Raw genomic sequence first — 22,654 nt, 5'->3', positions numbered from 1 at the left:
GTCTGTGTCACGCTGCCCGTTTTAACTTCTCAGCAATTAAAACATTTCACGCCCTCACTGACGGCTCATTTTAAAACAGTTGTAACTGCGAGGGTCACACAAGCATCCTTTTAAAGACACCTCTAACTGTCTGGTGAGCCACATGAAAGCGGAAAAACAGGTGCAAGCCAAGGTGCCGTTATCAGAGCAGCACGACGCCGAACAGCAGCGAGGTGGAGACGACACACGTGTAAGAGAAGCCATGAAGGCGTAAACAGACGTTTAAATATCGAGAGAGAGAGAAAACTGCAAACAAACTCAATTTAAGACCCCAGAAAGCAAAACTGCCTGAAGATCTGCAGAGAAAGAACAAACCTTTTATTTTTAAGACTGTTAAACAAAAACCTTGCATTTCACACGAGGTCATATTGTTAATCTGTGTATAACTAATATTGTATTATTGCAGCAGCGTGAAAAAACCTCAGGTCTTTCAGAAACTCATTTTATTGTGATATGTTGTTGAACATTAAAACGGACAAAAATACTCAAACTACTAAAAACAGTTTGCGCACATTAAGATGCTTGGATTTCTTTTTTAACTAATCCACTGAATTGAGAATGAAGTGATAAATCAGTGCACAGATTTTTTTAATATATACAAACACAAATATATTTTTCCCTCAACCATCTGCTGGATTTCTGACAATTAGCAAAGCAGCAAGAGAGGCTGTGTCAGCGTCCAAGCACCAGTGAAACTGACTAAATCCAGGTTAAGTGAACTGCAAGCAATCAATGTTGCACTCCACATCAACCTTTATCGACTTTAGCATGTAATATATATATATTTCTGTATTTTTATCATCCTGTTTTTGATGTTATTGCTCAAAAAAATGAAATTTTCCCAGTTTAAGCTCGCTGCAGCGCTCCCATTTGTGGTACAATAAAAGGGGGAAAAAAACACATACAACACCAGCACAGACTTTTCATTACAACACTATCATATCGCATGTGAACAGAGATGGAGCCATTATAAAGACTGTAAGAGTGGAGCAGATTTGAGTGGGAAAAAGAGGACGTTTCCACTCCAGATGAGCCAGAACATGTAGAAATTTGGAATTAAATAAAAAGCAAGGTGCTTGAGAAAGATTTTGGCGTTCCACACTTTGATTTCATACTCACACGCAGCACCAAAGTGAAGATGTCTGCTGTTCAGAGACAGTTCAGTCAGGTCCAGCACTTTTCACTCAGGACTGAAGCACCCATTTTGGCCACAGGGTTCAGTAGTGTGAAGAGTCTCTTGAAAGTGGAAGCAGAGCTGAAGAGACGACCCTAAAAATCATCTGTGACATCAAAACTCATCCCACCAGTCAGAGGCGACGAGATCATTTTTACGAGTCTGTTTTTTCCTGTTACATCAGCGGATTATACGACATGACATCTGACTGGTAATGAGTCCTGCCTTCAGCAGCAGCCACACTGCCAGCCTGCACTCAGTCACAAACACATCCCAGAAACCAGCAGCTGCTGCTACAGAAGTGCCTTCAAACATTTGATTAGCATCCCAGGAGCACTTCTCATCAGCAGCGTCAACACGAGTCTGCTGACACATTTCTTGGCATTTCACGTCGAATGATTACAGATCTACTCCTACACAGCAGCTACCACTCAAGAAAGCCGCACTCAAATCTCCAATGAAGTCTGATTACCTAGCAACATTGTTTTTAATGGCTTTGAAATTGTGAAGGTGGCAGCGGAACAAGATTTAGGACGTTAAAGAGCTTTTTATAGAGTCCAGCAATGGCCTGAATTTTCCTGAATGCAATTTGCTCCCTGGACAGCCACGCTGGAGATGTGCTCAAACATTGTGTTTTCCTGCTCTGATTGCGCCTCTCCAGGCAGTCAAAGCCATAATGAAATCCAAACTGAGACATTTCATTAGAGTTTTGCCTCCTCCTCCAAAAGCCTACGCTCTGAGGCTGAGTGGGCTCCAGGTTCGTGGAGTAACTCTGTTACTGTCGGGTCACAAATGCTCAAACTTTGTAAAATCAGGATGTAAAAAATATCAAAGGAAATTCTTTTCTTGAATTAACAGCCGTGTTTGAGGCGAGAGAAAAGCGCCGCGTGCTCGTGCAGAGCGGCTCAGCGGTCATTAGATGAAGTCGCAGCCTGTCTTCAAAGGCAAAAATCTTAATTTCCACTTTATGACTGAAGGAAAAGAAGCGTTTAAGGAGGGGAAAGTGTCAGCTTTAAAGTTCAAAGTGAGGCTTTTGATTTCATTTAATCATCCAGAATTTGGCTTCCCTGCCGTCAGCGACAGCCGCAGTGGAAGTCAGCGTTGGGGTCCATCAGGAGTTTCTTGCGGTCGACGTGCAGACAGTCTATGTGGTACCAGGCGTCGCACACGTCACACTGGATCCACTGCACCGTGTCCTGCTGGGGCAGCCGGCACCGCGGCGCCGCGCACGGCTCCACCGTGCCAACCATCACGTCGTCCTCTTCCTCGTCGTCTTCGTCCTCGTCCGAGGAGGAAGAGGAGGAGCCGGAGGAGGAGGAGGCCGAGGAGGTAGAGGATGAAGACGAGGAGGACGGAGAGGGCAGGGAAGGCCGTGGGGGGAGGGGGTGTTTCCTGGGGCGGCCGCGTCGCTTACTTCAAGGAAGGAAAACATAAACAGGAAGAAATGAGAAGGCTTGGAGGTGACATCACAAAAAAAAAAAGGAGGAACAAATACATTTGTTTTTTTTAAACTGTTGCCACTCCATGCCTCACAGAGGAGCTTCAGGCCTTGTTTAATATGAAGCTCCAACATTGTACAGTTTGTATATATGACAGAAAATCATACAGGGCTGTGCTTTGTAGAGAATTTTTAGAAAAACCTTCCAAACTCACCCTGTTGGATGATGAAATCGGTTGAACTGCACGCTAACTCTCTCGTCTGCGCGGATCCTCACCGACGGCGAGGCCAGGTTGTAGTTCTCCCCTCCCACCACCAATGGGGAGAATACGGGGGAGCTGTTGGCTCTCCGCCTCCCTCTCGCTGCGGTCGGGGAGCAATGGGCAGGCTTCTGCTGGTGGAAGGCCGCGATGTTTCCGTGCACCACCGTCTTGACTCTGTTCACCTTCTCCGCCTCTTGTTTGCTTGTGAAGGATGCCTGGAAGAGGTGCTCGTTGAGTCTGCTGTTTGTCATGGCTCCGTGGAAGCTGCCGATGGTCCTGATACCGACGGGGAAGGGCTTGGCCTCCAGCGGCCTGCGGATGTCGCTGTGAGTTTTGGGCTGCAGCTGAGGAGGAGGCGGCGAGCTGAAACCTTCAGATTCAGACTTGTAGAGCCTCCGCCTCTTCTTCCCCCGTGCTCTCTGTCCATCCTCCACAACTCCTGCCAAAACTAAGATCAACGGAAAGAGAGCAAGGTAATGTAAGTGGAGACAGAAGCTAATCACACCACTAATTTGTTCTTTTCCCTCCTTTTTTTTGCAAGTAAAATCCTTGAAAAGAAAGCAGTAACTTCATAAACTAATATTAAGTCTTTTTAAAAGCTGCCAAAAACAATTTCATGGTAAAAATCTGCAGCTTCATGTCAAAAAGCTCCAGAGAGTAAGCAGTGTCATTCTGCAGCACGCCGCTGTGCTTTACCTCCTCGACTTCTGGGCTCGTCAGAGCTGTCGTCCTCCAGCAGCACCGTGTGAGCCGACTTCCTCCTGCTCCTGGAGGTCTGCGGGAGGGCCTTCGTCTGAGGCAGTGAAGCTGCAGAGGTGAATGATGGAGGAGTGGAGTGTGGGAGCAGGGAGGAAAAGCCCACGGCAAGAGGCGGCGAGGTCGAGGTGCCGGGGTCAGAGACGGTTCCCTCGTGGCTGTGGCTCCTCTTGAAGGTCCAGGCGCTGCCCTTCATCTTGCTCAGGCTGCCGATGGAGTTGAGGATGACCGTGGCTCTGTTGATGGACAGCTTCGAAAGGTCCAGGTTGGCAGCTACCTTGCGGTCCAAGCTGGTCCTAATCCTGTTCTGCAAGTCGGACGAGAAGGTTCCCGCCTAGGAAACCAGATATAAATATTTCATTTAAACCTTCACGAAGCGTAGGCCAAATGTCAATATCCAGAGGTGCGAGTCTAATTTGTCTGGCTGATGCATTTCTTTCCAGAAAAGTCATGGCACCTTTGAGATAATAAATCTGCTTCTGCCTCTTGCTGCAAATCAACTCCATGCATCAGCACTTTTTTAATTGAAGTAGAAAAGTACGATTGCACATGATTTAATCTTCAAATTTCATTTAGTGAGAGTATGCCTCCATGTCTTCATAGATAAAATGCTTTGGGGATTTTCTGTGGGCTTGTTATCGTTTACCAGACATTGTGGTACATTTTTATTGGCATTCTGAATACAAACAGTGCCCAGCACCACCTAATGAACGATGGCTGCACACACTTTGACACAGGAGTGGGATGAAAATTACAGGGTAGAGTCGACATCAACATTTTCATTACTGTCAACATATTACAGGAAAAAAAAGAAGGTAGAAGAAGGCATGTTAGTCCTTTCATTAGTTTCTGTATCGACTCACCTGTCTGTGGCACTCAGACCAAAGACAACAATTTAAAAACCACTGACATCTTTCATCTTTGTAAGAAATCCCATCTTAAGCTGTCACTGTAATTTCTAACAAATCCTTCAAACAGAAACACATAAAGTGCATTTGTTGAAAGACATTTGGTTTCCTAGTGAGTATTTAGAGCAGCAGGGCTGTGAGGGACCAAATCAAGAAGCTATAATAACAGTCTCTGACAAGCATCTAAAATTAATGTCCTTATCGCAACTGGGGAATATTCGTTTTCTTCCCCCATATACAGCCGCTACATTAACGCTGCTCCTTTGGTAGCCTACATCATGGGTCACGTGATCTTTTGCCTTGGGGGACGTTAGCCTGCAAGCAAAGAAGGCTGCTGGTGCTACAGAATCTGACTCTTACGTGCATTAAGAAAACGAGACTCAGATGTAACTTTCAGGAATATTTGTTGTATTTTTAGCATAAAGGAGAATCAGAGCAAGCACACAAGCTTACAGATCCATGGGCACCACAATTCTGAGGCCGTCATTCTACCGTTAATGTTACTGCAAACTATTCATTCAGAAATCCTCTAACATTTGCAGACATTAGCAAACATAGTACAGAGGCTGGAAAAAGACTTTGAGCCCACTACCCGAATCTATCCGCCCATTTTCTTTAAAGCTTTTCCAGTTCAGGGTTGCAGAGGAGCTGGAGCCCGTCTGTCACAGAGTATCAGGACGGCACACTCTGGACTGGCTGCCACACGACTATACACACCTACAGCTGATTTACAAGCACCCGTTAATCTAATGCAGGAGTGAATTGTTAACAGTGGCTCTGTAGGCTAGAGATTTACTCAACAGAACAATTTAACTTTTTAAGAAAGGTTTAAAATGACTGAAATAGACACAAAATATCTGTAAACTCACTGTTTAACCTCGTCTGTTGAACTTGGCTTGAGTTTTTAAATTTTCATACTTTTAGACTTGTCGATTAGTAAGTTTCTCCCTCCTGTATAATCAATGCAGACTGCTAAAAATAATATTGAGGAATGTCTGAACTGTGTAATGTTGACATATGGACATTAGCAGTGTCACATGGTGCATTTACTCATGCAGCAGACAGAACATGTCCAGATTTATCCTTTGACCCCAGACTTGGTGAGAAACACGAACCTTCGATATCTTTATTTTTTAAGAAAAGTGTCACCATGAGTCTGGCTTCATACTGAATGTAAATAGTTGATTCCAAACCACGGACTTACTTTTGGAAGCGTGATTGCATCGAAGTCCAGCGGGCGAACTTTAACCTTCTGGAAGAGGAAGTAGAACTCCGGGTTCCCTGGATCAGTCTGGCCTCCGAAGATCAGCGTGTCGCCGTCCGAGAGCTCCCACTGTATGCCCGGCTGGAGGCGGACTTCATTGACCCATGTGCCTAGAAACACAAGACCAAGAAGATTTGAAGAAATGTTAAACTACACACTGCCGGGCACAGATCAGCCCTCAAAATAAAACGTTTTAGAGGTTTCTAGGAGGTCACACTGACATGTAAAGTAGTGGGAAACTCTCTGAAGACACAAACGAGCAACAGTTTTACAACTGAAGGCCGACGTTACCGGAGGCTAGATATTCACAGAGCTTTTTAATATATGAATCTGACAGGGGCAAAAAAAAGAATAAATCATGAGAGCAGAGCCCTGAAATAAAGTCATTCGGTGACTGTGTGTTTACAGCTTCCAGAATCTAGGAGAAATGTAAAACAGTCTGCGAGATGGACCCAGAACTGAGGAGCTGGAAGGCTACAAGGCAATCACACGGCCATGACAGCACAGCACAAAATGAGAAATGCGGGGCGAATACTAAAATGTAACTTTAATAGCAAAAATGAAAAATGTGGGAAACAGACTGTGAAATTACTTGAAAAATTAGGCAGTAAGGGTGCAGTTTAGATTCTGAGCCTGTCGGACAGCGACTGAATGAAGACGCAACGCTCACTCTTAATCTCCCCCTTCCTCACTCCGTGCATCTTCCTGTCTACTTCAGACTGCACTGACGACTCTCAGCAACCTGAGGTTCAGACTCTATCTTGTGTCCTGAATTACTCATGAATTTTTTTGTTTGGTTCTTCTGTTTGTACATTTGCTTTTATTTGTTCTCCTGAAAGTTGAGTTTACTGGTCAATTTCACACTCTCAGCTGTGAACGACCCGTTGAGACCGAATGAAATGGACCTCCTCGGTGCGACTGCTTTTCAAAGCCGGCGTGTGAACGCGTAACATGTTAATTGTCTTCATTCACAGCAGAATGCACCTGGCGGCAGGTATTGTTAAGTTTCAAACCAAATGTCTTAAACTCCTGTTTTTGTGGTGCCTTTTTTGCACAATTTTGTATCCATCAGGCTGTCCTATTATTTCTAACTGAGGCTGAAGCTGATGGCTCTTTTCTTTCCTGCAGGCTCTGAATGGGCTTTTTGGGGTCCTGCAGCAAACACAGTCGGTCCATTTTCAGTGACAGATGATGCTTCTGCATTACGGCATCTGACAGAAATCTATGCATCTATCTGTTCGTGTCAGCCCCGACTGTTCGGATACGCAATAGTTAAAGCTTTTATTTTACCGGGCTATAAGAATCAGCCAGGATTTTATAAACTTTTTTTCTTTTTATTTGCATGACCAACAGCTGTAATCAAACCAAATGTGATTTGTAAGTAGAAAAAGATGTGGAACGGAGACATGTTTGGCATGTTTGCTTGTAAACTGACATCGCTGATTAATCCATTTATGAAACGCCTGACATTTAATTTATTTTCCGTCTGAAAACTGAACAATTAATCAAATATTTTCTGTCAGCTCTATTCTTAAGCGTAACATTTCTTTTATACGGTGAGCCTGCGGCCCGTTCAGCTGCACAGAGCAGCCGCGCGCATTCTCGCATTGACACCGGTCAGCATCATCTGATAACGCCGCCACAGATATTCATAGACTCTGACATTTAAATAACAAAGGTAATCTTTTGATCAGATATATCCTGTTAATAATATAGAATCACGTGTTGTGACCTCACTGGATGGTGTGAAGCAATGCATACACACATTCAGTGGCCACTTTATTAGGTACACCTCGTTAATACCAGTAATTGCCTTCTTTTTGGTTCAAATTCAACAAGGTGCTGAAACATTAATCAGACATATTGGTCAATGTTGACAGGACAGCTTCACACAGCTGCTGCGCATCACTGTGAATTTCCAGTTCCACCACATCCTGAAGGTGAGCTGGTGATTGTGGAGGCCATTCAAGTAAAGTGAACTCATTGTCATGTTCAAGAAACCAGTTTGAGCTTTGTGACACGGTGCATTACTCTGCTGGAAGCAGCCATCAAATGATGGGCACACTGCTGTCATAAAGGAATAGACATGTTCAGCAACAACACTGAGGTAAGCTGTAGTGTTTAATGAAGGCTCGGTGGGTACTAAGGAGCCCAAAGTGTACAGAGAAAATATCCTTTACACCGTTAGATCTCCACCAGCAGCCTCAACGACTGATACGAGCCAGGATAGAGTCATCCTTTCCCTTTCTAGTCTCTTCTGTAGTGCAGTTCTGAGGATACAGCCCATTGGATCTGTGTCCTCAGTTTCCTGTTTATAGTGGCGTCCCAGGTGGTGCGGTCTTCTGCTGCTGCGGCCCATCTGCTTTGATATGTTATGCATTCAGAGATGCTCTTCTGCAGACACTGCTAGTAACAAACGGTTATTTAAGCTACCGTTTCCTTTGTATGAAGCAGTCTGGTGTCCTCTGATGTCCAACATCATCAAAGTCACTTAAACCAGCGGTCCCCAACCTTTTTTTGCGCCACGCACCGGTTTATGCCCGAAAACATTTTCATGGACCGGCCTTTAAGGTGTCGCGGATAAATACATCAAAATAAAACTAGTACCGGTACCGAAAAAAAGAAAATTTATTCATAACACACGTGAAAAGACCCAGGAAAACAGTAAACGATAAAAACCGATAATAAAATAACCCTGAAAACCATACGTTTCACACCTGAGCCTCAACTCTCGCGGCCTGGTACCAAACGACTCACAGACCGGTACCGGTCCGAGGCCCGGGGGTTGGGGACCGCTGACTTAAATCACCTTTCACCCGAAGCTCAGCTTGAACTTCAGCAGATCAACTTGATCACATGTATGTGACTAAATAAATTGCTGCCGTGTGATTGGCTCGTTAGACATTTGAGTTGACAACCAGAAGCTTGACAAATTTATCATATTTATCACTACCCAGTGTCAGGTTTATACCACAGTATTGGTAATTACCAAAATCACTCCATGTTTCTGTACTGGTCAGTTCATCATTTCAATGCTAAAACATCATTGTTGTTACTGTTATCCATGAATTTTCAAATATACTGCTTTACAAAAAAGTAACACGCATCATTATTTTTTTAGTTAAGATGTCAAATTCCAAACTATTTAATTGCATTCCTGAGCAGATACATTTGTTTCAGTGGTTGAATTTTATGCTTGTTTGATTTCTGACTTCTCAGAGAGATTCTGTGTTTTGGCTCAAATTTTGCTACAAAAACACGACTTCAGTTAGAAATTTCTCTCTCCTGTTCAAAAACAGTAAAGTGTCTAAAATGCAGAGAACGTGCCGAACAGGAAAGAGGCTGTATTAAACCACTTTGTGATGCAGGCCGGCCTTTGAAACAAATGGGGTAAAAAGTGTTCTTGCAGTGTGGTCAAGTATGCCTCGGAGTTGATTGCCGGGAGCCGTACTTACAAAAATACGTCAAGGAAGAAGAAAACGAAAGCTGGCTGAAGAGAATGTCAGGCTAAAAGTCAGTGCTAGAAGGAAGAAGACCAGACAGAAGGATGCTCATTTACCTCTGACCTTTACAGGTAATTGCTTCTAGATCATATTCATAGATCTCCAGATAGACCTGAGCAGACGACTGAACAAACGATGCTTAAAGAGAGCAGCTGCTAAGAAGAAATCCAGAAACTCCTCCAAACGCTGGACTGCTCTGAGGTTCTGGAAGAAAGCTCTCTGGATGAAAGAGTCCAAGCCTGTGCTCTTTAATCAACACCTATAACAGGTGTTGAAACATACACTCACAGGTCAGGTGTCTTACACTGCGCACCTCAAAGCTGATACACGTTATGCTTTGTTTAAGATGTAAAGAGGAACTTTCCCCTATATTAAATGCATATTTTATCTTCTGCTGGTTTGCTGTAGAGATGCTGCTTTCACTTGAATTTAACTGAACCAGATGGCAACTTGTCTTGCAGTACCAAAAGTGGAGCCAAGTCTCTTCCCAGAATGCACAGTTACCCCAAAAAGAAATAAATACATCTGCAAAAATCGTGAGCTTGTTTTAAATCATTTCATATTAGGACAATTTGCTTTCTAAAAACTACAACAACAAACCATGGCACCAACATTACAGCACAGCTGAGGGGCAACCCCGTCAGTGTTTACATCCTGTCACGTTGTCATTAGCAGGAGCCCCTCGTCACGGCTAAATGCCCATTTACTTCCTTCAGAATGATACGCTAGCAGGTGTAACAGAGTAGTAAACAGTTCCTACACGAAACTGCTCACAACAAGGTTTGTGGATGTTTTTGAGGAACCAGGTGAGGATTTGTGTAAGAAGGACACGGCTGCTGATTTGTTTTTTTTTTATCAAATTTTTTGGTGTTTTGAAACCAAACAGTGGGACTGCCATTTAGATCAGTTACAGCACAGAAATAAGCAGCATCTTTAAAACAGATGGAATTGCAGCACTGCAGAGGAGAAATACATGCATTCAAATTTATAATTACAAATAAAACGTGTACACAATCCATTTGAAGCTAACGTCATGCTTCGTGCTCACACTTGCATGGATGGTAAAATCAGGGTCAAAGATCAGGAACAACTGAGTTTAATTAATTCCTTATCACCAACACGCTTTAATTTGAGTTTGATTGTTTGTTTGTTTTTAAACAAATCAAACTAAAATGCTTCTCGGTGGGCTGAAAAATTCTGTAACTGTAACGGTTCCGATAAAATAAAAGTTCTGGGGGCAGCGATAAGAAAAGTTTTTGAAGTTGAGGTTCCAGAGATAGAGCAATTTGTTCGTGATGCACGCGAGTCTTTACCTGCACGCCTACAGCTGCGTTCAGGAGCGTAATTGCTCACTTCGTTTTGATAATTCGGTCGGTAAATAAGAAGAAGAATGTTTTCACTGCTCGAGTGCACAACAGAGCTTTAGGGGAGGGTTAATTAAGATTTCTGTTTCAGTTTAGTTTCATTTTTTTTAGTTTGATTTTTATATTTCCAGAGAAGATGCGACACATTTTGAAGGCTGCTGAGTGAGAGTCCTGCAGACGTGCTGAAGCCTCATTGATAACTTTGAATAAATTGTCAAAGTTTCAAACTAAAGGACATTTTTTACTGTATTCTTAGAATTTTTTGAGGACTGTTTTTCATGTCAGTTCACTGAAATGTGTTTTCACACTCATTTCAACCTGACTTTAATAAAATACTTCTTCCGTTCTCAGTAGAAGTGGTGTTATTCCTGTAAACAGGTGTGTTTTTACCTCATTCTCTTCCACAATGACTGAGGGAGGGTGTGAAAGTGTGAGAATCTCAGGTTGACTGTGATGCTGTGTGTGATTCAGCCCTCGTGTCTCACCATGGCTGCTCCTGTCCTTAATGTGGACCCTCCATCCTTCCTCCTCTTGAGCTTCGACTCCTTCGCCCGTCTCCCTCTCGGCTTCGAGCTCAGCGTGGATGCGGGACACCGACGGCGAGTCCAGTGTGACGTCGCACAGCTCCGCCGCTCGACCCAGGCGGAACACCGAGTGGTTCTGCGCCGGCCTGAAGGTGTACAGGTCCCGCGCAGATTCGCCTGCCGACGACCCGATCCGAAGCAGCTGGAAGCACGGCTGCACCCCAGCCAGCATGGCTGAAGCCTGCGATTGTCTGCCACCACGAAACCCCCCCCAACCTGCCCCACCCAGAGGCCACCCCTGATCTGTGACAGGCCCTGAGTTAGAGCAAGTTACGATCCATTTTTGAACAAACCTGTGCTAGTGAAGAAGAGCTAAAATGAAGCCATTTGCGTTCGACCCAAGAGCACTGACAGCTACCAGCGATCTATACTTGACGATAAAATATTCCTGACATGCACCAGAAAGCAGCGAGTGTGAAGGTTACAGACAGGTGCAGCCGCTTTGAGCAACAGGTGTTTGCATTAGTATGGAAAGCTGATGTCTTCTTGTGTCCTCCTGTGCATACATGAATAAGTAATGAGGATATAGAGTAGCATATAAGCCGGTCAAGTGTGGAAATGAGCTCCCACACTGTTATGAGGCCCAGTTTAAACAGACTAAATCCCCCGTGGAGTGGAGGCTAGAAGACGGTGGGCCCAAGAATAAAGAGCTGCTGTGATGCGGACCGAGCCCACGCTAATGTACCGCAAATATTAAACCCCGGAAAAGTAAACCTGGTGGTAACAGGTGTGACTTTTAGCTGGAAAACTAATATTTTTCAGGTTTGAGCAGCTGTCAGCAGAGGCCTGATCTCTGTGCGTGTGCGTTTGTGTGTGTGGAGGAGATTAAAATCCCAGGCTCGCTGACATCAATTGACATGAGCCGACTCACATGTGGGAAGCCTGACAGGGTGCACCAGCTGGGGACTGTCTAATCTGAAAGAAAACAAGAGAAAAGTCACTCAGATGTAAGGTGCTTTTTCTTAATTGCTCCACTTCGTGTCTGAAGGAGGAAAAAAAACAGCTGAGAAATACAACTTATCTGACACTTAGAGAGGACAGAAAAGCTTAAAACCCCTTTTGTCACATCACACGGTGCAGCAGGTGAAGTAAGAGGATATCACACTTGTGTTAACTGTACAGCAGAGCAGAAAAACCCTGTCAGCTGCACTTTTTTAAGAGGTGGCTGCATCGTGCATCAGTTGCCTGCAGACTCCTTGACAATCACGGGATCAGCACACAAAGCAAAGCACACAAACCGAAACAAATTCACACAAAAAACTCGCTTTTTCAAATAAAAACTCAATATATTCTCGTTTAAATGCGCATATTTGACGAAGCCCTGATTGCCTGGCGTTAAAATGAGGTTTAAGATAAGCAGTGGTTGCTGAAGCTAGCTGACGTTAGTTCCTTGTAGGTGGAGTGAAAGTCAAAGCAGCCACTTACAACAATGACAAAGCTGCGCACCGACTTCATGTCTTTAAATCCTCAGATCCACGCAGATTGACTCACTCCACGGCTCAGCGGGGGCGTTTCACCCATAAAACACCGGCTTAACTTTATTTTTCTGCGGTATTCTGTCGCCGCTGTTTGCCGGACTTCGGTGGGTCTTCTCGCCGTCTTTCCTCCCAGGAGGAAGTCCTTTGAAATTTGGCGCGCCACTCCGGGAGCTTCCTTGTGCGAGAAGCGACGTCACGTCCTGCCCCGCCCCGATTGGCTGCGGGCCAGGGCGCCTTCAGCGGGAGCAGGAGCGGCCCGGCCGGAGGAGGAGGCCCGACGCAAGTGTCACAGCTGGGCTAGCCACTTTACTCAAGCTCAGCAGGCCAAACTGCTGCACAGTGAGCAGTAAAAGTAGTTTACAGAAGTTTAACAGACAAATAAGGGTTAAACTCAAACACAGAAACAGCAAACAACAAAGCAACATATTTAAAAGCAGCTTAAACTGTTCTCACAAAGAGCTGTGAACAGGACCTGAAGTTAAGAAAAAGCGAGGAAAATACTGTTAGTGCGGTAGATGCTGGTGCTGTGCAGCACTACAAAGTTTGGTATAGATCTGATTACTAAATCTAAGTAAAGCTGTATAATAACTGAGCGCTGTAGCAATATACTGTGTATGCCTGTACAGGCAATAATATAAACTTAATAAGTTTAGTTATATAGCGCCAGATCGCTACAGCGGTCACCTCAGGGTGCTTTATTGCAAGGTGAAGACCCAACAAGAACAGAGAAAACTCCAATAATTAAACAATTCCCTTCAAGCAAGCACTTGATGACAGTGGCAAAGAAAAACTCCTATTTAACAGGATGAACCAGGATCAGGGAGGGGCAGCCGTCTGCTTCGACCATTTGGGGGTGATGGCAGAAAGACAGGATAAAAAACACACACTGTGGAAGAGGGCCAGAGGTTATTAATAAGAGCAGTGTCATAATTAATGAGACGATTCATTGTCAATTTGCAAATTCTGAACACATTTTAATAACCACACTATGATTTTGACATTTTCTTGTATTTTGAAACAGGGTTCTGTAAAAACCTGAAATGGAAATGTGTTTGTCTCTAAAGCACTTATGGACTCAGCTTATGTGCACTTTATAGCATGAATGAGATGAAGCACTTTATACATTATATCTCATTCACCCATATACATGCACACTAATACAAGCACTTTTTCTACGTTTAAACTCTATATTTAACATCCACACTCCAATAAGCACAACTCAGGGTTCAGTATCCTACCCAAAGATACTTTGGCATGCAGACTGGAGCAGCCGGCAATTAAACCACCAACCTTCCTGTTAGTGGATGACCCGCTCTGAGCCACAGCCATCCCAGCGGATGACAACGGCCTGCCAGAACTGCCCTGCCGACGAATCCAGTTCAGCCCGCTGGCTTTGCAAAGTGTGAAAATTGAATTGAAGTTCAAAATTACTCTAATTTTCTAATAAAATGAACTGCTATTCCCATGTGGTGGAGCTTCCATGTGCCTGCTACACAGGAGTGGAAGTGCATAGAAAGTTAAAAGTATTTCCAGAGCTAGACAACTTATTTAAATGATAAAAATATAAAATACTAATACTTCATTCCAAAAACTCCACATGTGCAGGTGTTGTGGTTTTCCACTGTTATAAACTATAATGTAATAGATTTAATCAATGTGGTAAAACTGATGCATTTTCTTAAAATTGTGCTTATTTATCTTCTTTATTCTCATTTGTTTTATAAATGGGTCTCTTTGTAAATGAGAAGAACAACTGAAAAAGAAAGTATTCCTCATGTTGTCGAGTAGTCTTTAAGATATTCTAGAAAAATCTGTGTTCATTTAGGCCTTTGTTTGGTGGTCTGATCAAATTGGAATTATAAACTGAGTCTAGAGGGCTTTTCAATACAACAGAACTGAGTTTATCCAACCGAGTGGTTTCCTCAAAGTTGCAGCACACTTATTCATGCTGTACACACCCAGTAGCTCTATGCAGAATAACTAAGTTTAAGTATAGACAGCATAAAAGTGAAAAACGGTGGTAGCGCAGTGCAGCGTTGCCTGACAGCAAGAAGGTTTCTGGTTTCACCCTCAGGCTGTCGGGATGTTGATGCGTGGAGTTTGCATGTTTTCCCAGTGCCTGCATGTGGGTCTCAATCTGGGATTCGATGGACAGAAGTCTGTGAAACAAACTAAACCCACAAAAACTGCAGTAAATTCTCCAAGATGCTTCAAACACCCTTTGTGCCAAGTCCTCAGAAAAACTTACACAAGCCTTCTGAAATGATTTTATTTACACTCACGCATATTAAAGTCTGATTTAAGATGAGAAAGAGACACAAAAGAGTCTTCAGGTCAACTCACAGTCATGGCTAAACGCTATTATTCTGCACAAACACAAACATCAAGGGGAAGGAACAGCAAGTGAGACATTGTCGAATGCAGGATGTCAAAGTAGCAGCAGGCACATTAATAGTCCTCATTTGTATTTGTGTTGTTTTTATGTGATTCTGTTAATGGGAATTTTGTTAATTTGATGCAGCAGGAGGAGCGAGTCAGAGGGAGCATTTATTCTCATTTAACTGTTTATTATTAGTGCCTGTTTAGAGGGAACCCATACAGTGATTATATTTATAAGGAAATATGTTTCCTGTTGGTGTGTTTTTGCCTTTTATCATTATCTATGATTCGGGATAATGTTTCTTAAAAGTCTGCACTACAACCTCTAAAGCACTGAGATAATATTATGCAAAAGGACTTAAGCGGCACCGATGTCTACAGGCAAGCACTGCACAATCAACTGGAGTGCTTTCATCACTACTTCCTATTACTTCTGGGTATATTTAGGTGAACTTAAAGAATTCAAAATGTGCTCTGTGCTTTCTCGGGAAAGTAGTTACCTTCTTTTACAGATTAAAACCATTTATATATAATGTGGCTTTTCTGATATGTTTTGGAAATGCGTGCTAATCCTTTATTGAAGTTCAAATGAAAAATACTTGAGTTGAATGAAGGAAATGGAAAGAGTACCTAAAAAAGCAGCGAGACAAAAATATAAATCTCGTGATTCGCTCTGGGTTGAAAATTCATTTAATTGGAATTATTCATTCATTACAGAAAAAAAGAGGAGCTTTACAAAAGTATGTGCCATTATGCCAAAAGGTCTCAAAGGTAATACAAATAAGCACATGTTGTTGTTCCTTCAAGCAAACCAGGCTTGTTTATGGCAGTACACTGAAGTATTGTTAGAGTCAATGACTACATGTGAGACCTGAAAGACCTGATTTGTTTTTCAAATTAAAGCAAGATGTTCATCAGAAAAGAAAAAACAGAGGAAAGCAATCGGACCAGAATTCCTGGTATCATTCAAACAGGTACAATCATGTCTCCTTGAATCGTTCTGTCTCACTTCCTGTGACCTAGACTCACAATATTAACACAGATTTCTATGTTTCAGTGTTTTTTCTTCACAAAATTAGTCAGAACTCAGCACAACCTGCATATTTCTCACATTTTCCTCCAAAATGCAGGCTAAAAAAGTTAACCTGCTTAAAGACTGTTTTGCATCAGACATTAGAGGCTTGCCATTCAATTACTTTCTCCGTTTAACCCCACTGCTCAGCATAAAGAGAGACACTTCACTTTCAAATCAGCTGATAAAAAACAGTCACCTTCTAGCTTTTAGTGTAAAGTCCACGGAGACAAAAGATCACGGGGCGATCAAACTGAAAGAGAAAGTGAAACGATCCCAGCACGCTAAAAAAAAAACAACTTCAAACACAGTCCTAAATAAAACATTAGAGATGTGTTTTTGCAGAAAAAGCTACGGTAATATCGACAATGACAATACTTCTGATGGGCTAAAACAACAAGGAGGATCCAGTTAAGCTTCAAGAACCACCCTGACTACCTGATCCTTTTAAGCCAAGGAGATAAACACACAGGTAGACTTAATAAACAGACCGGGCATGATGAAAGGTGCACCCAGTGTCAGTGTAATATCCAGTCACATAAACTAAACATCTGTAATACAAATTTTAATGCCACTTAGAGTCAGATCATGCATTTCAGATTTGAAATAGACATCAACTTGACAATTAAGAATTTCAGTCTATGCACATTCAGCTGTGTGTTAAAGGAGAACACCAGATCAAAGGCAATCTCATTTTAATGCATGCCATTTTATTTTTGTCAAAAACAAAAATGAAAAAGTTAAATATGATAAAAACACATTTCAAGACTAAATCAAATAAAGGCAAAATTCTTCAATATTTCACACGGTTATCATTTATTTCATACTGGGTGTTAATAAATGCAACAAACATCCACTTCTGAAGGAAAATCTATTTTATGAACATATGGCAGAAAAGTACATGTGAAAAAGCACTGATATTCATCCTCAACTCACACTCGCAGCTGAATCCCTGCAGTGAAAGGTGACTTTGTTTTGTAAGGTTAAGGAGGATCATGGGAAACAACAGCCACGAGTTCACAGTGAACTCTGGTGGCCGGCTGTACAGAAAAGTGCAGTTCACATTATTATTATCAATATTAGGTCACGTCTGCTGTCCCACAAGCAATCTACTGGTCGGCATGCTGCAGTTACACTAACTCTTAGGTATACTCGGACAGCAGGTATAGGCTATAATATCAGAGTAAGGAGAAATACTAAGCACAGATAGACTAGTTTTTTGGTGCTCAATGTGATGCTATAAAAAGCCCAGACAATGAAAGTCATTCATTCAAAGGAGGTGAGTTTTTAAGCATATCCACTTCTCTCCTCTGAGATCAAGTACATTTATTTCAAAGTAAAGACATTTATTATATGATTTTTTTTCATACGTACATTTATTAACCTTTTCTTACATGAAAAACATCCGCAGGTGCTGGGAGGCTCGCGATAGGTCAGAAGTTTGACTACAAAACAGATTTCAAGCAGAAAATGGTACACCGCATTTCTGAATAATTCACAATGCTGCTCAGAGCCAAAGTGCTGCCGAACCGGGATCAGTTTGTCCAAAAGATTACCGGCAACATTAGCGTGGTAAAATATTGCACTCAGAGTGACGGAGTGATAAGTGCTTTCCAATTAGTTTCTCCAATTATCCGTCATGAATCAGAGATGAGACTAAATTCAATCACAAAAGCCACTGATTTGAACTGGAGTGAATTAAATTTAATTGATGTGAGAGTCAGAAGCTGCAGTGAACAGTAGTGTGGATATTTCGTGCGAGAGCGTATTTCTGTTATGATCAGAGGTATTAGCGCACTGCCACACTGCAGACATCATTTCGTGTTTTTTTTTATTACATTCTTTGGATTTACAGAGAATAGTAGATTAACAGGAGAGCGAATCTACCAGAACTGAAAGAACATTTTATTAAATCTCCCCCTACCCACACACGGATCAACACTTCTGTTCTGAGAGGCTTTGTGAATAGCAGCTCAGATGTGTAATGAAAGAGAAAACATCAGACTGAGGATGAATGACAGCAAGTGAAATCCTTTCATAAAGCCTATGTCAGCCGTGATTGCCTGAACCTAAAGTTTTATTATTCCAGCAGGCACAGGCTGCGATCCAAAGGAGGGCGGTGTCCTTTCACCCTGCCAAGCACAAAGTGCCCTCCAAAAGAGGCTTTACGATGCATGTTCGATCTGAAACCTTTCATCTTTATGAAGTAAAACGCATTTGAGAAAGTATGCTGCTCTCAAAATTGAAGTACACAAAATAAAACGTCAACCAGGATCTGAAATATCTGCACGTAAATGTTAAATCTTCCTGATGAATGCATCTCAGATATTCTGATGTGATAACTTCATAACAGCTCAGACCGAACAGTAAGCATAGCAGGCAGATATTTGTCTTGAGCAGTATCTGGGGCTCCACAAAGGACTCCATATATCTGCTGAATATCTTGGCAGCCTGTGCAGCAGATATACCCCGCTGTGGTTAAATGGAGCTTTTTTAAAAAATTCGACTTAGCATACAGCAACATTTTGAATAATATGCTAATTATGTTTCTTGTGCCACAGTAAAACTGCAACACGTCTGGCAGCACGACAAGAACAGCATCCTAGTTAAGATGCATCGTTTCCATCTAGCTGCTAGCTTTGCAGATGCCAGATAAATGGCTTAAGCTGTCTCTAAGGAAGGTTAGCCTGTAAATTAACAGGCTGAATTATCTGAATCTTGGTGGTTACGTGCAGCATGATCACAAGAGGAACGTGTATCTGATGCTTTAAAGTTGATAAGCCCTGGCCTTGGTACAGGATGCACTTCATGTTACCTTATCACAAACCTTCAGACACTCTGTAACTTAGAAAAAAATCCCAACTCTGCTACTAGTTAATAATTATATAAAACATGCAAGCAAACGATGCATCAGAAAACATGCAAGCAAACGATGCATCAGAAATCATTCACAATTTTATGTCTCTCTCTCTCCATATATATGAATATAGTGAATTGTGTATATATAGTGAATATATATGCTACGTCTAAGTGTCTGGTATCCTTTTTCCCTATCGTGCACTTAAAATATACCACAATGCTCTACTAAATAGTGTAAGTACAACTACTACAAAAGATGCCATCGCACGCTGTGCTGAAAGGTAAAATGTTCTGTTTATGACACTGAGAAAATCAGCATTAATACCCAAAATACTGCCAGTTTATTAAGCTGATGCTGTTATGTTTTAACTCTGTGACAGCAGCAGAGAGTCACCTGACTGATATTAGAAGCTTTGATCACAGACAGCTGTCTACACAGAACTTCCTTTACAGGCATCAGCTTATAACGAATGAGTGAATGATTTCAGGCACGACCAGAATCACCTGGGACTTTCCTGGAGTTACAAATTTGGGCAAGAAACCAAAGAAGCGTGCGCGTATTTATGAGAAACAGATGCGTTTCTTTACATATCATCAATTTATTATCCTGTAACTATATCCTACTGGCCTGCATTTGGTTGGATTTCTGGAACTTTATGTGAATCCGACATTCCTGCCCCGGTCTCGGAGGCAGTGCGAGGTTAAATCAACAGCGCTCTTGATGCTTTGCACCCCAGAGGCGGCAGAGTCTCTGCTGACATCAGCTTTGATGAAAGGACTTCACAGATCACGACCGAGGCCCAAACACACAAACATGGCATGAGCTACGAGTCTTCCCAGCTAAAGGCATAGTTTTCTGCTTACTGTCGATGTGTGGTTAAAGGATAAATGCAGCTTTTTAATAGTATAAAATCTTGCATAAGCCTTGCAGTAAGAAATATGTTAGTATTTTCACACTATACACATGCAGATCACATATCTGTATATTTACAACTGTGAAAAAAGGATACCTAAGTGAACATGATCATGTTAGGATGTGCTACGCCTGATTCCTCTTTCCTGTGGGTGATAGTAATGTGTAAGTGCTATAATACTAATATTGCTTTAGAATTAATTGAAACTCCACTGACCATCAATTTGCTCACCTAACAAGAGTTTTGGAAGCCCCTCAGTTTACACATGAGCAAAAGCACATCCATAGAAAACAGCCATATAAAATCATTCAGTCACATTAATGTAGGGCACACAAGTCATTGTAAACACATGACACTGAAATACGCAACTCAAACTAAGTTTTCCTGAATAAGAAGGGAACGAGCTAATAAAAAGTCTATGTGTTTGCTAATCACCTTACTGTATTTACAATAGCTGCTTCTTATCTTTTACCCTTTTTAAATACAGTATGGACCCTTTTTAACATTTAAAAAAAGAGATTACTTGTTAAATTTTGTGCTTTTCTTTGCCAGGCATCGATTATCTGCACCTGTCTGACCGCTATTAGTCACCCTGGGAGGTTTGGATCGTAAATCTCTCTTTTCCAGTTGACATTGATTCGGTTACAGCATGAGGTAGCCGTACTGCTAACAGCTGTCAATGGCAGCCATAATAGTGCTATCGAAATGTGGACTCGATGATGAAGATAAGCGTGGTTCGGGTGTGATTCAGAGGGTGGAGCGTGTGCCTGATGTTTCCGTGACACAACCCTGGTGGTATCACGGACTGTCAGGCCCTGCGGAGGACAGGACATGCCTGGACGCCGTTTCGTCAGCGCCGTGAGATGCCTCGTACTGCGGTGTAAATCAGCTTCCAGTGACCTGGATTAGCCCACGAGCTCCTTTCACAGCGAGGAAGGGGAACCAATTAGTCAGAAGCAGTTGTTAGGATGGAGAGAGCTTAATCTAATTGACTCTGTTCATGCTTCTTTTAAAAAACTTTTTATCTGCCGTCACTTATTCCATTTCTCACCTGTAGCGTCTGTGTGTGTTCTCCCACAAAATGTTTTGATTGCTCTTAAGTGACCGCTAATTTACCAAACCTCCTCATGTGAAAAGAAGCCCCTTCAAAAGAAGAAGAAAAAGCTAATTTTATTCAAGGATGTAATTTAAAAGAGATTTGACTACATCTCCAGCCCATTCTGTGGCCTCTTTTTAAAATCACACTTTTTAAGCTCAAATCTGCAGCACGATTTCACAATTCGAATGCCCTTGAATGGATGAAAGGTGGCCGTGCAGCACTTAAACTTAAATATTGCTCTTACTTCAGTGATTGAACAGATTTTGAGCGATGCCTTTGTAACATTGTAACATTGTAACAGCTAAGTCAACAACACTGGACTATCATATAGTGAATTATGTGATAAGTTGGGATTCATAAAGCACAAGCAACAAGTTTAACTCTTAATTTGTGATTTGTATCTTCTCCTCTTTTTAATTTCCTGTTTTTAATGGGTTGAATTGACTCATTCCTCCATACGAAGCACTGAGTGTCTAATAATGTTGTTTCGGTTTACACGAACCACCCCCTCCACACACACACACATTTACACTTCTCACGACTTATTCAGTCTCCTTCTGTTGAGGCTGCGGGCTGCATCGTTATCGCAGACTGATCCAAACTGTGCCTTTCCACTCACTTCATTTTGGCAAACAACCGGGCTACAATAATTGGAGCACCGTGAGATGGATTGGGGCTGAGATGAAAATAGGGGGCTTTAAATCATGCAAGTCATTTATCTGTTCGCCGAATAGAACACTGTTCCATCTCTGTCGTCTCTTTTATCACCGCTCCTCACTCGACGGTGTCCGTGAATTGGTCCGTCTGCAAAGAGACCGAGAATCCAATTACGTTCTCAGGAGCCGTTCCAAAAGCCCCAGACGTGTTGAACGCTAGTCTCTGGATTTTATTTTCCTCTGATAGGGCTTGTGACAACTCCCTTGGGTGGGTAAAACAGATGAGGACAGTTTCTGCAGTTAGTTGTTGCTCTTTTGGGTGTTTTTCCCCTCTTTTTTTTAGCTTTTATCATTAGTGCGAGTGAGATGAAGTGGACGTTTAGGCGGTTTTCTCCAGATGATGCCTTGAATTTGGCAGATTTGACACACTGGATATAAGAGAAAGGGAAACAGCCACCTAGTAGTAGGGTACTCAATCTAATCTAGCTTGTTTCACTTTGCAGGTTTTTGAGAAATAATACCTCGAGTAGATTTTTCTCTGGGTAAATGACTGCTGAAACAAGCACTTTTGTCAGAGATGTGGAGGCGCTCTCTGACATGCTTGTACTGTTAATAATAGTGAGGCTGCGTGTGGGTGGGCTGAAATGCAATCATCACTGTGTTTGTCTGATGCAGTGAGAGCAGACAAAAGTGCTGTCAGAGGCAACGCATTGAGATTCGCCATTGGAAAGGGAGACGCTCTCTGCTGTTATTGTCGTTAGTAGGCTTGGTCCTAGAAAATAATGTCTGATTCCTTGACGCGCGCTGGCTCTACCTGTCAAACTGTCACACTGCTGTCGCCTTTTTTTGACCAGTTTTCACAGGAATCATAATCATTTGATCCCCTTCAGCCGTTTCCCTAAAA

At 42.4% G+C, this 22,654-nt stretch overlaps 1 protein-coding gene across 1 annotated transcript; it reads right to left on the bottom strand.

The window, feature by feature from the left end:
- Positions 1 to 2,286: 2,286 nt before the first annotated feature.
- Positions 2,287 to 11,471, bottom strand: tcf19l (transcription factor 19 (SC1), like). The gene is made up of 5 exons (XM_085346735.1): positions 11,195 to 11,471; positions 5,783 to 5,952; positions 3,611 to 4,004; positions 2,867 to 3,362; positions 2,287 to 2,626 (listed from the first exon to the last, which is right to left on the bottom strand). Exons 1-5 carry the CDS (start codon positions 11,463 to 11,465, stop codon positions 2,287 to 2,289), a joined length of 1,671 nt encoding a protein of 556 aa, XP_085202861.1. The 5' UTR covers positions 11,466 to 11,471.
- Positions 11,472 to 22,654: the final 11,183 nt, after the last annotated feature.

The sequence above is a fragment of the Diplotaxodon limnothrissa genome, linkage group LG22 (assembly GCF_057381915.1).
Source record: "Diplotaxodon limnothrissa isolate DT_005_m linkage group LG22, D_limnothrissa_male_GT1.1, whole genome shotgun sequence".
Classification (NCBI taxonomy): Eukaryota; Metazoa; Chordata; class Actinopteri; order Cichliformes; family Cichlidae; genus Diplotaxodon; species Diplotaxodon limnothrissa.
This window is presented reverse-complemented; position numbering and strand designations above follow the sequence as displayed.

Bases quoted from the DNA above. Each gene is read 5' to 3' on its own strand.
- tcf19l (XM_085346735.1), bottom strand. From the start codon at position 11,465: ATGCTGGCTGGGGTGCAGCCGTGCTTCCAGCTGCTTCGGATCGGGTCG. The intron at 5,953-11,194 runs GTGAGACACGAG...TTGTGTTTCTAG, and splicing joins TAAGGACAGGAGCAGCCATG to GCACATGGGTCAATGAAGTC. The intron at 4,005-5,782 runs GTAAGTCCGTGG...CTGGTTTCCTAG, and splicing joins ATGCAATCACGCTTCCAAAA to GCGGGAACCTTCTCGTCCGA.